At 49.3% G+C, this 17,483-nt stretch overlaps 1 protein-coding gene across 5 annotated transcripts in view; it reads right to left on the bottom strand.

Annotated features, from left to right (window-relative positions):
* NVL (nuclear VCP like) overlaps nucleotides 1-17,483 on the bottom strand; it is a 91,734-nt gene that overhangs the window by 54,864 nt on the left and 19,387 nt on the right. For all 5 annotated transcript variants that reach the window (XM_006942593.5, XM_006942592.5, XM_019821430.2 and 2 more), the window contains 5 exons: nucleotides 16,879-16,996; nucleotides 14,154-14,298; nucleotides 6,116-6,419; nucleotides 4,646-4,864; nucleotides 3,790-3,894 (listed from right to left, as the gene is read on the bottom strand). In XM_006942593.5, coding sequence (XP_006942655.2) covers nucleotides 3,790-3,894; nucleotides 4,646-4,864; nucleotides 6,116-6,419; nucleotides 14,154-14,298; nucleotides 16,879-16,996 — 891 coding nt within the window. The remainder of the gene's footprint in view (nucleotides 1-3,789; nucleotides 3,895-4,645; nucleotides 4,865-6,115; nucleotides 6,420-14,153; nucleotides 14,299-16,878; nucleotides 16,997-17,483) is intronic.

Below are 17,483 nucleotides of genomic sequence, written 5' to 3' on the forward strand. Positions count from 1 at the left end.
TTTCTCAAATCCGTCATTTCCAAAGCAGGGCGCCTGGATCTGTCCCAGCTCCCTCCACACCCCACGTCCCCAACTCCGACAGCTTTTAGCCCCAGACCCTGGTGGCCCCCTTGACCCTTGTCACATCATCCAATCCGTCTCCAAGTCCCGTCAGCCTGAGGCCAAAATGTCCGCGCCACGCTTTCTGCTCCTCTGCCACCCACCCCTCACGCAGACCACCTGGATGTGCAAAGAAACCAAACCGAGACTGGACGAGACGACCCTCACCGGTCCCCTTCCACTCTCGCTCTCCTCTACCACTCACCAGAGTCCCCTTGTAAGAACACCAATCACATCGTCTCCCTAGGACTCGCCTTTATCGCCGAGTACAACTTGAAATATTTACCACAGCTCACCAGCCTGTAGTCTGGGACACGACAGTTCCCCTCAGTCCGGCCACTGGCTTTCTCGGGGTCCCTCCCCGCTTCAGGGCCAAACAGGCGGTCAAGGCCGCTACGCGGCTGGCGCCAAGCACCGCGGCCACCGCTGGCAGAGGGACGGGTGTGGGCTGCCCGCACCGCTCAGCTTCCTCCTCTGGCCACCCGACACCGCGCGTGACGGAGAGTCAGGGCACATCGACTCAAGTCTGACTCCTCCGCATCAGCTTCCAGGCTTCCACGTGTCACGTAAGTGAGATTTAACCACCGTGACCGCCGGCATTTCCTGAAATTGCCGGAGATCTTCCCCGTCTCCTACGTGGGACACGGTGACCCTACCGTACGTTTTCTTCCCCTTCCCGGACGTCGCCATGAGCCTCACCTGCGGCGTCAGCAGCTGCCTGCATCTGCGCCAGCGTCCCAGGTGACAGACGACGTTTATTAGTCACCAACCCACGGCATGCTGGCTCCAGGAATCACACACCTGCACTTTCTGCTGCTCACGGACGTCCTGTGTCCTCGCGCTTAGGAAACTCACTGCGATGGGGAGTGAACCAGAGCAGGAAGACCAGCCCAAACCCTGATCTTCTAACCAGGTTCTGTCCAGCACGCGGATCCACAACTTTCCCAAGGTAACATCTCGCTTCTGCCATTCGAGGGCATTTTCTACTATTTCTACTATTCTGTTCTTCCAGGCATGAACCTCTTGGAGCATCTGAAGAAAGTGGTGAGCCCTCTCCCTGGAAAAAACACAGCCCGCATCCAGTGGGCTTGAGGCCCACCGGTGGAGTCCCGGGTAAGACTCCCTGCTCCGGACGAACAAGGTGCCAGAAAGCTGACTGCACAGACAGGGGCCAAACTGCTGACAGTGAGGGGAGGCAGGAGCAGGGACAGGAGGATCATCTGCTCTGGGATCTAACAATATCCATGGATTTCAAATAACCTGTCTCCTTTCTGCCAGGAATAGGGCTACTCAAAGGCAAATGTAACTCATTAAAAAACAAACGATACAAGGCACCCGGGCCAGGGAACTGCGTCCACCTGGTGAACTGACATGTTCGTGTGCAGGACCTTCTTTCGGGCTACATTCTTCCCAAACTGCTGTCAAGAAAATGGAGAACTACCTCTGCCAGTGTTCCCACCCCCCTCACAGCAATGCCTCGCAAGAGTACTGGAAGCGTTAAGCAAGGAAACTCAGTAATATCAGTACAAATAAGTTAGGAAAACTTCATGTATTACACACGTGCACACGAATACATACGTGAGCAAATGGCACTGTGGGTATCTGATTATTTACGGAGCACTCACAAATTATTTGGCTGCTGTAGTACTTCCTAAAAAGTCCTTACTTTTAATTTCCTAACTTAAGAGTAATTCAAATAATTTAAAAAGTTGACAAAGGCTAAGTAAGTTATAGGTGGAACATCATACAGACATTGAAAATGACAGCTAACGGGTGCCTGGGTGGCTCAGTCGGTTGAGCGTCCGACTTCAGCCCGGGTCACAATCTCGCGGTCCGTGAGTTCGAGCCCCACGTCGGGCTCTGGGCTGATGGCTCAGAGCCTGGAGCCTACTTCCGATTCTGTGTCTCCCTCTCTCTCTGCCCCTCCCCCGTTCATGCTCTGTTTCTCTGTCTCAAAAATAAGTAAACGTAAAAAAAATTAAAAAAAAAAAAAAAAAAAGAAAATGACAGCTAACACGGGGCGCCTGGGGGGCTCGGTCGGTTGAGCGCTGACTCTTGATTTCGGCTCAGGTCGTGATCTTACAATTCGTGGGATCAAGCCCCATGACGGGCTCAGCATTGGTGGCACGGAGCCTGCTTAGGATTCTCTCTCTCCCCCTCTCTTTCTGCCCCTCCCCCATTCACGCTCTCTCTCAAAACAAACTTTTAGAAAATTGTTGAAGCAAAAGGGAGACACATTATTTACAATCCTCTCTCCTCCACCTACTACGAGCCACTGCTTCATTTTGTTGTCAGCTCTTCTCGATGTTCTTCCGTGACGCGGATGTCAAGATAACGTGTACCATAACTTTTACATGAATTCTGACAAATACGAGCTTTTTAAAAGTGCTTTTCTCACACAGTAATATTAAACATCTTCCCATACCAATATATGCACACGTCTGTATTTTCAATGTCTGTGTAGAATTCTATCGTAAAGGTATTCTATACTTTACGGAAATGACCCCCACTGAAACAACACTACATTGAATAGTCCTGTACTTAAATTTTTGTACCTCAACCAGTCATTTTATTAGAATGCACTTCTAAGTAATTTTTCAATAAAAGGAATGTTTTTAAAGCTTTCGACCTGTTCCACTTGATCAAAATGACCCATTACCAGATCACATCTGCTTCCTTACCAAAGTGCCTTCTAGACCGTCTGTGCGGATTCTATCCTGTCGCCTGAGTGTCTATCCTGCACACACTGAAGGAGTGACAGCCATTAACACTGCTTTTAACCTTTGACGGTCTGGGAGGCAAAAATGGTTTCTTATGCTTAAGTGGCATTTTAAAAATTACCAGTGGGCTTTAAAAACTATACTTGTTGGCTTTCACTTTCTTTCTTTTAAAGTTTACGTATTTTGAGAGACAACCCAGGAAGGGGAGAGACAGAATCCCAAGCAGGCTCTGCATTGACAGTGCAGAGCCTGATGTGGGGCTCGATCTCACAAAGCTGTGAGATCATGACCTGAGCTAAACCCAAGAGTCAGACACTCAACCAACTGAGCCACCCAGGTGACCCAAAAAAACAATTTTTTAAAATAACAATTGTAGGGAACAGTGAAGAAAACACTTAGGTTATAAATAACTACAGCAAAGCAGGAAACAAGGTCAGCTACTACAACTATGCGATAGTACTCGTTAAAAAGCCACAGTTACAGGGAATACGATACTTGCTATATTAAAATTGATGGAGCCATGGCTCATGTAAAAAACTTTTTCTTTCATGGGGGTGTCTGGGTGGTTCAGTCGGTTAAGTGTCTGACTTCGGCTCAGGTCACGATCTCGCGGTTTGTGGGTTTGAGCCCCGAGTCAGGTCTGTGCCGATAGCTCAGAGCCTGGATCCTGCTTGGGATTCTGTGTCTCCCTCCCTCTCTGCCCCTCCCCTGTTTGCACTCTCTCTCTCTCTCTCTCTCTCATAAATAAACATTAAATAAAAATTAAAAAATGTTTTCACTTCACAAATGTCCAATGATGTACCTTCTGTAATTAAAATAAAAGCGGGACACATTCCTGAAAACTGTCAGTCTTACTAAAATGACCTTGTGAGAGAAATTATGTAAAACTAGCCCGCTCTAACGCGCAGGCTAAATTCCCAGGACCCGACGAGACAGCAGGGGAGAAAACCCGCAGCTGCACTCAGCGCACCTTGGCCAGCAGCGTTTTCCCGCAGCCGGGCGGGCCCGCCAGGAGGACTCCAGCTGGGGTCACCAATCCGAGGGCTCTGAACTGATCGGGGTTACGTACCGGTGCCTGTAAAAAACAACGCCAAGGTTGATCCATTACGGATGTCCACTCACACTGCGCGTCCACGTCCTCTCCAGATGCAAGCTGCCACCGTGACCACGGGGTCCAGAGGTAAGCACAGTGCCGGCAGGGCGCTTACCTCCGCGCCAAGCACGGGGTACGTGGTGATAAATCAAGTCCCTGCTCATGAGGAAATCACACCTAAACGTAAGTTCTGAAAGCACTTCAAACATAAAGACACAATACCTTCAGCATCTTAAAATCAAGGTTTTTAAAAAAAACTACCCAAACTTCCAGGCTACGAAGCTTTCAGAAGGTGTCCTAGAGACGGAGGAGAGGCTGTGCTGTCCGTGGTCAGGAGCCAGGCACGCCCAGCCCCTGCACCTGCTCCTCTCCCAGCAGCTACACACCTCTATGCAGATCGTTCCTCATTAAAGATCAGTAAAGCGGAAAAGTAAGAGCGAACGAAAATTGACCCAGACTTTTATGAAACTTCTCTGACCCACAGGAGCGGGAGCGAGGTGAGAGATTATTTCTCAAATGGTCGGCTCTTGGTTAAAACCCAACTTTTTTTTTTTTAATTCACTGCCACAGAATCCAAGCACAACCACAGAATGAGCCTAAAACAGACTTCGAAAGAACAAAACAGGTTGCTGGAGGCTGAACGACAGTACAGAACACATGAGAGAAAACGTACAGTCCAGCCCACCTGCACCTGTCACACGGGCCAGCGCCGTTCCACGGCGGACACACCTACCAGGATGGCCATGGTGAGCTCCTCTCTGACATCTTCCAGGGCACCGATGTCTGCCCAAGTCACATTGGGGACAGTGACAAAGCCCTCCCTTTTGGCCGAGGGCTGGACGGAGGACAGAGCAACAATGAAGTCATTCAGTTCAATGCGCAGCCCTTGCAGCCGCTCCTCTGAGAGGGGGTCCTGGTTTCGCAGCAACGCCAGCAGCCTTTGCAATTCATCCTTAAAGGGAGCGATCGAAGGGAAAAGTGAAAAACTGCATATTTGTTGGAAAACTTATTTTTGTGCTTTTAAAAATTATTACTGCAATATTTCTTTAAGCTATAATGAACTACTGTGGATTTTCACAATTTTCTCCACTGACAGAAGCCATTTCTTTTACTCTGTGTAGATGAAGATTTGGCCGAGGAAAGGTCCACGGACTAGAACCAAATACGGGACAAGGACGTCTGTGTGCTAACAAGGGCCAGCTGTGGCAAACACGGGCAGCTGGTAACCGTCATTTCTGCAACTATTTCTTCCAGTTTTCATTTACAAATAATCACGAAGCAGCTGAATCTTGATGAAATTCAAACAAAGTTACTCTGGTGGCAGTAGAATTCAAAACAAGGTTCCTCGAAGGGCACTACGTGGAGCCTTGAGCTTCGGAGGCAATCAGACTCCTTGTTCTGAGGAGACTATAAAGGTGGGAGGAAAGTAACCTGGAGTCAGTCTGTCAAGTCCTAACTTCTGTGTGTCTCGTATCAGGAATACGCTTACTATTCTTTTCAACAGATGGACCGTGGCTCCAAGTGAGGAGGAAAAAGACATCTGACAACCACGGACTGGGACCTGCTCTGGGAAGCAGCTGTGTGGCCCGGGCAGGCCATGGTCGCTTACGCTTCGTTCCTTCGATGGCAGGGCCGTATGAAGCCCGCACACAAAGTATGAACTCCTAGAGCTCACAGCTGCAGCGTTGATCTTGGACACACGAGTCCCCCTCACGCACGTACTGTCCTCCAGAGCCGCACGGCGCCGGCTCATGGACACAGGGCGCCAGAGGACCGTCCTGGCGCACCCGACCAGAAGGTGACCAGGGAATACAACCGAGTGCCCGGCGCTCCCACAGCAGCCGACCAGCTCTCTCTGGCCAGGTCTGGAGGGTGTGCACCGCAGGCCTGTGGGCCGCACAGTCTCACGCCAGGGACCCCTGTGGGGGCACCGCTATGACGTGTGGCGGCAGGGAGGCCACACGTAAATACAGGAGTGCGGCTATGACTTCAGTTTACAAGATAGGCAGGCGGCGGGGAGGCCACAGCCTGCCAACCCCTGGTCTAGAGCCTCATAATCGATACAGTAAAAGGAATTTATTCAGGATCAGCTAAAAAAGTAAAACAATTTGTACTTTTGAAGCTACAGACATTCTGGTTGTAACTGATAATTAGTCTGTGGATAAAATGCTAATAAAACATAAATCATAAACCTCAACCATACCGACGCTTGCTGGGCGGCCGACACGAAGGACAGGTTCGGCACCTGCGGGGAAAGCTCCTGTGCTTCGGAAGCAGGCTTCGTTCCGATCCCGTTTTCCCGGCCTCCTCTGGAGAGCAAAGCTTCCATCTCAGGGTCGGCCCGCGGCTCGGGCAGCTTCATCAGGACCCTACTGACCGCACACATGGCTGCCTCTCGGCAGAGCGCCATCAGGTCAGCGCCAACAAAGCCTGGAGTGAGGTGTGCCAAGTGGTGGAAATGAAAAGTTTCCGGAAGTCTTAGTTTTCTGCACAAAGTTCGAAGTATTCTGTAGGAAGAACAGGGAAGAACTTCAGCCTCCTTACCCACCAGAAAAAACAAGTCACCGAACACATCTGAGGTCAATTCTGCTTTTAGAAAAGATGAAATGGACACCTGCCGGAAATAAAAGCCACCAGACTCCGAGTAAACCATGAATTCCACCCATCACAAAAAGCTGTAGTGATACACCCCTTGCATCCAATGTTATATTAGGACGGTTACTTCTCCAACTTCACGGGATCGTGCGTATGCAGAAGTCCACTCGCCTGAACCACAACGTGGCACGGGCCAGTGACCCGTGGGCCTCCATCCAGGTCATTATTATGAAGGAGTCCCTTAACAATCTGTGTAAGACCCAGTGAAGAAAGTGTGAAAGTGGGAACAATGGTTACGGCGGAGGCTCTGAAGCCAGCTCTACCACACAGTGACTGTCCTTGCGCGCCTCAGTTTCCTCACGCGCGAGCTACAGGAGCTCTCTGCGCAGGGTGAACACACACACACACACACACACACACACACACACACACACACACACAAGGCCTTCAGAACAGTGGCCGACCTATGGCGAGGGCCGAAGGGTTTGTTATTATTACCATTCACACACTGTGATATTCCAAATTAACTCAGACAAGGAAATACGTTTTGCAATTATCAAATTTGTGGCAGAGAGGAGTATTTTCAAGTGTCGAGCCAATGGACAGTGAGTTACAGAAAAGTCATCTGAGATCATGTCAGTGAACTGGAGGGAAGCAGGTGAACATTACCGACCAATGAAAAATTACTCAGGTACTTTACACACCAGCAACCCACAAAAGGCTCCATGACAGAACCATTTCCTGAAGACTCAGACCTTATTCACTGCATTGTACAAGGATACTAAGCAACTTCCAATGTTATGAAAAATAGCTCACACAAAGTGTCACCCGTTTCCCAGTTACAACTTGTATTTCTGAAAAAGTGTGGACACTTCCATTCATCGTACTCTGGGAACTCCAGAGGAGGAGAAAATAACCAGTAAGAGAGCTCTAGTTTCAAGATGGTAGATGGTTCAGCAACCATGGTTCAGCCGGAAAAAAAAAACACCAAGAGGCACAAACTCCACAGTGAACGTAACTAGGAGGCTGCCTGGACACCCCCACCCCCGCCCCCGTTCTGGGAGGGAACTGCAGGAAACTTGCAATACAAGGATCTGCATTTATTTATTTATTTATTTATTTATTTATTTATTTATTTATTTATCAATGTTTATTTTTGAGAGAGAGAGACGGAGCGTGAGTGGGGGAGGAGCAGAGAGACAGGGAGACAGAATCTGAAGCAGGCTCCAGGCTCCGAACTGTCAGCACAGAGCCCGATGTGGGGCTCGAACCCACAAACCGCGAGATCATGACCTGCGCTGAAGTCAGACGCTTACCGACTGAGCCACCCAGGCGCCCCATGATCCACCTGTATTCTTACAAGGACTTTAACCAGCTGTCAGCACTGGGCTTAGGCTACAGGCTTGAGTGCTGCTCTATACAGAGAGGTAGGGGCGCCTGGGTGGCTCGGTCGGTTGAGCGTCCGACTTCCGCTCAGGTCATGATCTCATGGTCTGTGGGTTTGAGCCCCACGTCGGGCTCTGTGCTGACAGCTCAGAGCCTGGAGCCTGCTTCGGATTCTGTCTCCCCCTCTCTCTCTGCCCCTCCCCTGCTCATGCTCTGTCTCTGTCTCAAAAGTAAATAAATGTTAAAAAAAAAATTACACAGGGAGAGGTACTTATGCTGCTCAGATACTGAAAGAACAGGTGTTTGGGGGGTTCTGAGGTTTACACATCTTCCTAGCAAAGAAGAGAAAGGCCTCTCAACACGGGGCTCTGTGTCAGCTCTAGCTGATGCTCTAAGGTCGGTAAATCCTTAAAAAGATTCTGTTAAGGGTTCCCAGAATAAATGATCCAGATTAATGCTATATTTGGCTATAAATAGGATGAGTTTTAATAAATTCTTTAAAAAATACACCTTTTATTTTGGAAGTTTTAGATTTACAGAATTAATGCAAAGACAGTACAGGGAGTTCTATGTACCACAATACCCCTCTCCTATTAGGACAGTTTTGAGAATTAGTGACCCAGAACTTTGTAGATCACCCCTCAATGGGGGACTAGTCTGATATTTTTATGGTGATTAGACTAAGTCAATGTATTTGGGGGAAGAAGACGACAGAGGTGAAGCATGGTCCCCACTGGTCCCATCAAGGGTACACACTGTCGGCCCCCTCACCACCGGGATGCGAACGCTGACCACCAGGCCTTACGCCGTGTCTGGAAGGGTTTCCACCCTGGGGTTGTAATCCTTTGCCCTTTTCCGTACCGCACTCTGCAAATAAGTCAACGTGCCCAGCTCGCATTTTAGGGGTAGGCAGTGGGAGTCCACCTCCTTCAGGGCGGTGCGTCCACACACATTATTTGGAATTCTTCTGCACCAGAGACTTGCCTCTTCTCACCTGTTTAGTCAATCATTCATCCATGCAAGCACAGGCCAAGGGATATCTGACTGCCTGTACTCTCCAACCACGTTTATCAAGAACAGAAGTAGAGAATAGTAAATGTCCAAGAGAGGGCACAAAGTCAGAATCAACCTTTTTCAGAGAGGTGCGCTAACGAGAAGGAAGTGTATCTGTCTGGCGAACTCCAAAGACCAGGAACGGGAGGCCTCAACGTGCTGGACCATGGAAACTGGGGCCACAGCAGAGCCCAAAACCCAAGTGCTAGGAGTCGTGTGTGAGACATGCTAAGACGCCACATCCTCCCCACGCCGCCTGCCAGCAGGAGAGGGAAGATCTGGGCACGCGCTCCACCAGGAAAACAGGGTGTACAGTTCCTCAGCATCCTTCCGACCTGCCTGTGTTGAAGACCGGCAGCTAGACCCACAGCCCATGGTACGGTCTCAACACCTTCTCCTGAAAGATCTGAATCGACTCAACAAAACGCATCTTCAGAAATTGACCCTTGGAGGTTTCTAAGTAAAAAGTTAGCTGGTCATCTGCTTTACAGGGGGGCCAAGCTTCAACAAAACAGCTTACATTGCAGATGTCCTATCAGCCGTGCTGTTAGAACAGAACCTCAGACGAGGACTCCCATTGGAGGACAACAGCAACAGGAGACAACAGAATTCACACCAGACACCGCTGTTCGACTTCACATCCGCTATTTCCTACTGCCTCTCACCGTCACAAAAGGTAAGGGACAGACCCACACCCGCGCACAGGCACTTGGAGGAAACACAGAATGTGAAAAAAGTTGCAAGAAGGTTAGTAAATGACAAAAACGTAGCAATCGTGGATTCCAGAAAAGTTACAAAGGTAAAGAAAGGATGTGTGATCCTAACATGTGACTTGGGCCGGCAGCGAACAATCCCTGTGCAGATGAGACAGGAACACGCTACATGTGGTTATACTGAAAATCCATAATGGTTTTATACCGCAAACTTATGGATGTGGTTCGGACATCGGATGTATCAAAGAATTATTAGTGAGCATGTAGGTTAAATAAAAAGTCTTCACCCGTTAGATTCTGAAGTATTATTGTGGAAACAATATGGCGCCCGAATTTTGCTTTAGACACTCCAGGAAAAAGCATGGGGGACAGACAGAACAGGACTGAAACGGTGAGGATTGTTTGTGGCTGGGTCATAAGACCCGGGCTTCACCATCGTGAGGGTTTGAAAGGCATGTCTGTACGTTCTCGGCTCTCCTCTTCTGGAGTCTGGGCTGACCTCAGCGGCTGGTCAACAGCACAGAGCAGCGGGACAGATGCTATGAGACCGCCCAGCTCTGAGAAGCCCAAACTGTCCCGTGAAGGGAGCCACACGGAGAGGGGAGGAGGGGAACAGGCATGGGGAGACGCAGCCGAGCCAGGTGAGACAGGCAGGTGTGCAGACGCGCACAGCCTGGCTGCTCCAGGCTCCAGCTGCCACCTCTACAACCACACGGGAGCCGGGCTGGGCACAGAACCTACCAGCTGAGGCCTTTCTAAATTCTCTACCCACAGGGCTTGTGAGAGACAATAAAATGACTGTTGCTGAAAGCCACTAAATTTTGCAGTGGCTTGTTCTGCAGTAACAGAAACTAGAAGAATTGTATCAGACTTCTTTTGTGTACGCTGGAACATTCCGTAACAAGATACTTTCAAAGTCCAGGAAAACACCAAGAGCAACCTTAACATCTCTACGAGTCAGAAGCTGTGCTGGGTGTATTGATGCAATCCTTACGAGAAGCCTTTTAAAGCGGGGGTACTGTTCCCATCGTAAAGATAAAACAAGGCACGTTACTATCATTACTTTGTTACAGGCAACCAAACAAAAGCTAGGATGAGTTAGGAATCTGGGAAAAGGCAGAGGGACGTGGGGCACCCGCCGCTACTTCCTCCGTCCCTCCCAGGTCCCCTCAGAGAAAACCAGCAGCACAGAGGCTCAAACCAGAAACCTGAGGGGCGCCCAGGTGGCTCAGTTGGTTAAGCTTTGGACTTCGGCTCAGGTCATGATCTCACGGTTCGTGAGCACAGGCCCTGCCCTGGGTGAGCCCTGCTTCTCTCTCTCTCTCTCTCTCTCTCTCTGCCCCTTGTGAGATTCCCTCTCTCCTGGCCCCTCGCTCATCTGCACCCTCTCTCTCTCAAAAAACAAAAACAGATAGAAATGGGACTATTCCTTCCTGCTCAATCACGGCTCCCACCTTCCACATGTACCTTCTGCCAAGAAATGCAACCCACTGGGTCTACTGGCTAAACGACTGATCGCTCCAGATGTGCTCCACCTGTGTGCTCCCACCAGGCACCGCTCCGCTTATCTCCACCTACTGCCCATCTCCTTAAGCCCATCACCATCTCGTCCAGACATCATAACAGCCCCATCGCGGGGTCACCAGAACCTATTCTTGCTCTTTTTCCCTTCATTCTTCATGCTGCAGCTACAATGATCTCTTTCCAAATAAAAAGTCTGTTTCCATCACTGTCTTGCTTACATTAATTGCTTTAATTCCTTCCCACCACTCACAAAGAGGTCCAAAATCCTTACCAACTGTATGTGAACTGCCTTCTGCATCCCTTGGCAGCCTTTCCACGCTTTATCTCTTCTACAGCCATAGTGTTCTTCTTCTAGGTTCCCGGACTCACTGAGCTCAGTCACCTCAGGGCCTCTCTGCACATGCTACTCCTCCCAGGGACACTCTCAGCGTCACGTTATCAGTTAATTGCTATTATTCTTAAAGTCTCAGCTTCCTCAGAGAATCCTTTAAGAAACCCCCAGACCAGGTCCGCTTTGCCTGATATATCCTCCCTAAGACCCCGTTTCTTTTTGTACTCAGCGTTCTTCTGATCACTCAGAAGTGACTGAAATGCCAACCGCTGTGCCAAATGTTAATTTTGCAGGATTAAATTGCAAAATGAAAAAGTACTAGAAATTTGTTCCAAAGTAAATAAAAATTAATATTCCTAAACCATACTGTTAAAAACGGTTAGCATGGTGGTAAATTTTATGTGTTTATTTTTACCAGAATAAAAATTTTTTAAAAATATACTCACTTAAAAAATTCTCACTCATGATTATATTCAAGAGCTATCATCTTTCAGGCTTTGACCCCACTCTACCCACCTGGCCTTAAACACAGCGAACACCTAACATCCCCTTCGTTCTGAGACACAATCCCTGCGCTGGCCGCCGTGACTGAGCCAGGCCACCCCGCCTACGTGAAACACCGATGTGAACGCCAACAGACCTCACGCGGAGTCTCGCATGGAATTTGGACAAACTGACAACAGGCGGCCATAAACACCCTTTGGTGCCAGAAATATCCGGATTACATTAAGAATAAAGGAAAAAGGTACCTTCAGAGGAGAAAACGCTTGACAAACTTCTCAACCAAGTGACTGGACTTAACAGGACCAATAATGACACAAAGGAACACTTGGAGCCTCCTGAGAGGACGCTGAGGACACCTCACCACCCAGGCAGTATTTTGCCCAAAATGCCTACGCTGAGTCCCATCAGGAAGAGACAGTCAGGCAAGTTTAAACTATGAGGCACCTGGGAAATGTCAATGTCATGAAAGCACTTCCTCCCTGAAGAGGCAGGTTAAGGTTAAAGGGTCATATTGACTAAACAGCAGGTTTGATCCCAGAATGGATGACACATGAAACACAAAACTACACAAAATCAAGAAGAAAGCAATTAAAATGGACATTTTAGGGGCAACTGGGAAAATCAGAACAGACCGTATGTTAGTATTATCGCGTCAGTGTTAAATTTCCTGAAATGGTGTGAAATGGAGTGACAGTCACCCCGGGAAGCACTTATGGCTGAAGCGTCATCCTGTTGTCCTCCGTCTTCAAATGGCTTGGAAAAAAAAAAGGTACACACACACACGCACACAAATATACGTAGGTTTTCTGCAGAGACTGGAAGGGGGTGTGGATGCGCGAGTGAGTGGTGCCCCCAGCTGAAGGGTGTGCACATACTCACCGTACTATTCTTTTAACTTTTCTATAGGCTTATATTTTCAAACCGTGGCCCTCAGCAGAAGCCCTTTAAGGACTCTGTCGATGAGGGAATGCTGGGTGGATGAACGAAGGGTCCTGTCTAGCAGCGAAGACGGGCCCCACGTGTCCCTCTCTCTACGGAAGGTGGGAACAGGAGGAAAAAGTCTCCATAAAGGACACAGGCCTCTGGAAAGCAAGGACTCGTCACTCTTCGTATTCCTCACAACGCCTTCCAGAACGTACCAGCACACGCCATACACTCAATACGTGTTTGTGGCATAAACAGGAACAACTCAGACATTAACTATCACGTTGTGGCACGTTAAACACACTAAACAAGCCTGAGTGGCTGGCGTGACTGTGTGGCAGTACGAGGAGCACATGAGCTGGACCGAACACGGTAACCGAGGAAGGAACTGCAAACAATCAGAAGCTGAAGCACATCACATACGGGGAAGAAGGAAGGTCGATGCGCTCCTGTCTCACTCTCTAACCTTCTCTCCCACCACGTGCCTTACAACCACATTTACTTCCGCGAAGCCTCCTGCCTGTCACCCCTTCCCTCCGTCACCATCCTGTGACTGTTTCTTCTCACTACATGCCACCCACTCCTCGAACCACATACACCAATTTTAGTGTCACAAACTTAAGCCCAAAGCCACGACAGACACGGCGTTACAGAAAAACCCTTTATCAGACCTCTGTGCGCTGCCTCAACGGTGCCTCCCACACCTTCCTTGCTTATTGAGACACTGGCAGCGATTTCTTTGCTCTCCGGACGTTCAACCCCCATTACTAGGAAAGGCTGGTCCTGCAAAATACACAGACAGCTTTCACTTACAACTCTCCAGCTGCCTTGTCAGGAAACCTGTGGTCTTAGGCAGGTCAGTGGTCAGTGCAACTGACAAGTGGGCCAGTGAGCACACTCTGTTCCCCAGCTGCCCACACTGTCCCTACGTTGATCTGCAGACTCCATGACCCCAGCCACCGTCAGTAGGACCAGACCAAGGGGTATACACACATACATCCACCATCACTACTGGGAAAACAGCCTGAAACAATGGCCCTGTTATTGACGAGCACGTTAGTTTCTTAAGTACTAATTTAAAGAGGGCCTTTTCCTGTCCAGGTCAAGGTTACTGGGACAAGAACAAAGAAAAAAAAAGGCTATGTGGTTTTTGTCACCTCTTGTTTTCAAAACATTCAGTTCAGATGACCCGTGACATACGAAGAGTGTACCTTTCCCTGGATGCTTCATCTGGGATACCCAGGCATATTTCTCGGTCGAACCTTCCTGCACGTCTCAAAGCAGGGTCTAATGAGTCCGGGCGGTTAGTGGCTCCAATGACTAGGACCTGAGCGGTGGCAGCCATGGTATTCAGATCTAGTAAGAAGCAGACACAGGATGAATGGTGGATGAGGCCCCAGGGACGGAGGGCGATCACGTTCACAGAAGTGGTTTAAGTGGCTAGAGAGTAGTTCACATTTTGCCAGCAGTATGGACATAAAGCTATCATTTACTAATTGTCTAATATGCGAAAGCTGTAAAGAAAACAGACACTTTGTCCTCAAGAAGTTCACAACCTACGGAGAAAGCCACGGGACAAATTCCGTGACACAGTAACAGGTATAAACAAAGCAACACAGGAATCCGATGGAAGAGAGCACGGATTCTGATGGAGGACCGAGGGAGATTCAGAGAGGAGGTAACGTTTGGGAAAGCCTTGAAGGATGAGGAAGGACGCTAATAAGCGGACACGCGTTGACGAAATTCACGTGACGACACGGTGTGAGCGACAGCACGGAGGCACGAACACGTGTGGGAGCAGCCCAGCAGCCGAGTCTGGCAGGAATGAGGAGTGGCGGTCTCACAGCAGACGTGTGGCATGGAGACGGGGCGTGCTACCGTCTGCGCTGCTCTGGCCCAATCTAGACAGTTCTAGGAATGACGGACCACGCGGCCCCACGTGTACCCTTCCTTCGGATTACTGCCTTCAACTGAACCCAGGTGGGCTGGCGGGGAGTCTGAGGTCACACTCCTCATGGGTAACAAGGGAGTAAGATGCTAAGTAAGTACTCTGACATCCAAGACACGAGAAACTTGTAGAATATCCCTTAGCCAACGGGAAGCCAGGAAAGGGTTTTTCTGATAAGGTTTGTGTTTCAGGAAGACAATTCTGATGGTAATTTGAACAGAGTAAAGAGGAATACAGGGAAGAGCTTATTGCGGTCTGATCACAGCCATCAGGCGAGAGGAGAGAAGGTGGGGAAGAAACAGGAAACACCCAATTCCAGGGCAGCTGCAGACACAGTGGAGGGCACGGAGAAGGGAGAGACACGACGGCCTCCTGTGGACGATAAGGAGGGAGAGGGTACTGTTGGCTGAGTGCAGAAATGGGAGGGAAAGGCAGAGGGGCGACGGGGGGAGAGGGTCCGGCCTGGGACACACAAACTGTGACGGATCTCACAGGCAGCCGGGAACAGGTGTTGGAGGCTTCTTAGATATCGAGGTTACAGATGAAATTTGTGTCTCATGAAGAGTTGCACAGGAGACGGTTGGGAGATGGGCAGAAGGCAAGGAGAAGACCGAGTGGGAAACCTTACAGAGCACCTCTGTATAGAGGATGGGGGGAAGCAGGCAGGCATGGAAGGGGACCGGTGAGGACGGGCCGGAGAGCCAGGGGGCCGCCAGAAAGACAACGGTCATGCTCCAGCCACCTGTGCCAACGACGACCAGGACGAGGGGGTTGGCCACATCGAACACTGTTGAGAACTACCGAGCTGACCTGGCACTCACTGCCTGCCAGGCACCAGGGCACAGTGGCCCTTGGCCAGGCCCCACCACACCTGCAACAGGTAGGTCTGTAGACGAGGAAACTAAAGAACAAAGGTTTGGAGAGGTCAGCGCTGGGATGCCCCACGATCATTCCACGATGCGCCTCGGATGCCCCACGATCATTCCACGATGCGCCCCAGTGCGATGGCAGAGGCGGACGTGGAGTTATGGGTGAGGTGCAGGGCGGAACAGGATACAAACGTGTTTACTTGACAGCGACTATGCCTTTGGTAAACCTCAGGGTGAGAAGAGAGACACAAGGTGGGAGGTTTCAGTGACACAGGAAGGCTCTTACATACTTGATGAAAACTGCATAAAAGCTCAAGGAAGAGGTTCACGCTATGAGGTCACTGCACAAGCAAAAGAAAGTACAGGAAGGGAGGTGGCACCTAATACTTCAGGCAGCATCATGAGCTGCACACGCGCGTTCACGTGATGACGCTCTGCGCGCGCCGAACGCCCCTGGGGCTGCGACCGGGATGGGAGCAAAGCTGATCCCACTGCTGAGACATGTGGGTCTTAACGCCCGCAGCCAAGAGGACGAGCAGCAGGAGAACTCTGTCCTAAAGAGAACCCTGCAGCAGTCGAGCAGCAAACACAAAGGCACTGAAACAGCAGCATTTCCCACATGTACTGTTAACATACAAACAACCAGGGGCGCCTGGGGGGCTCAGTCGGTTGAGTGTCCAACTCGTGATTTCAGCTCAGGTCATGATCTCACGGCTCGTGAACCTGCTGGGGATTCTCTCTCTCTCTCCCCCCTCTCTGTCTGCCCCTCCCCCACTCATGCGCCTGCATGCTCTCTCTCTCTCTCTCTCTCTCTCTCTCTCTCAAAATAAACAAATAAACAAAAAAGATGCAAACAACAGGTTATATATAACAAGGTGCATGGTGCAATCTCAGCATTGTAAGAAGCAAAACAGTATCAGTATATTTCTGTCTGTGTATAAATGTATTAAAATAACCGTCAGATGCACTCCAAAAAATTAATGATCTAATTCTTTATGAAAAGGATTTTTTACTCTCAGCTTGACTCTACCTGAATGGCTCATGTCCTCACATGTTACTTACACTGGTAAAAGAAACACAATTTGTCATCTTAAAATGAACGTAATTTTTTAAACTGACCGTCCATGCAGGTTAGGAGCTGGGCCACAATCCTTCGTTCCATATCTTTTGAAGCAACATCTCTTTTGGGGGTAATGGCATCAATTTCATCAATAAAGAGGACACAGGGTGCATTTGACTGGAAATAAAAATACCACAAAAGGCCATCATAAACTGGAATTTAAATAAAAACTTAGAAGGAAAAAACTATTTTCTCAATTATTGCTAAAATACAAGTTCTCTTCTAATTTCTTACCAGCTTCTATACTGGCCACGTTCAACAACCCTTACGTATTCTGGGTGCAAATAACGACAAAGTTGATCTTTTCACTTTTTCTTAGTTTTAACTACAGTGACAACTAGTGACTCTCAAGTGTGCACAATGTCACAGCATCTACAGGGCATCTGCCACGAGCTGGGCAGGCCACTGAGGGTTTGTAAGGATCCTCCCATTTAATACGCCCCAAACTGCCATGAGATTTGAGCATTATTATTTTCTTTAAAGCGTATCTATTTTGAGAAAGAGAGAGGAGTGCAAGTGCCAGCAGGAGAGGGGCTAAGAGAGACAGAACCTCAAGGAGTCACTGCAGAGCCCGAGGAGGAGCTCGGTCCCAAGACCATGAGCC

This window comes from Felis catus, chromosome F1, assembly GCF_018350175.1.
Source record: "Felis catus isolate Fca126 chromosome F1, F.catus_Fca126_mat1.0, whole genome shotgun sequence".
Lineage (NCBI taxonomy): Eukaryota > Metazoa > Chordata > Mammalia > Carnivora > Felidae > Felis > Felis catus.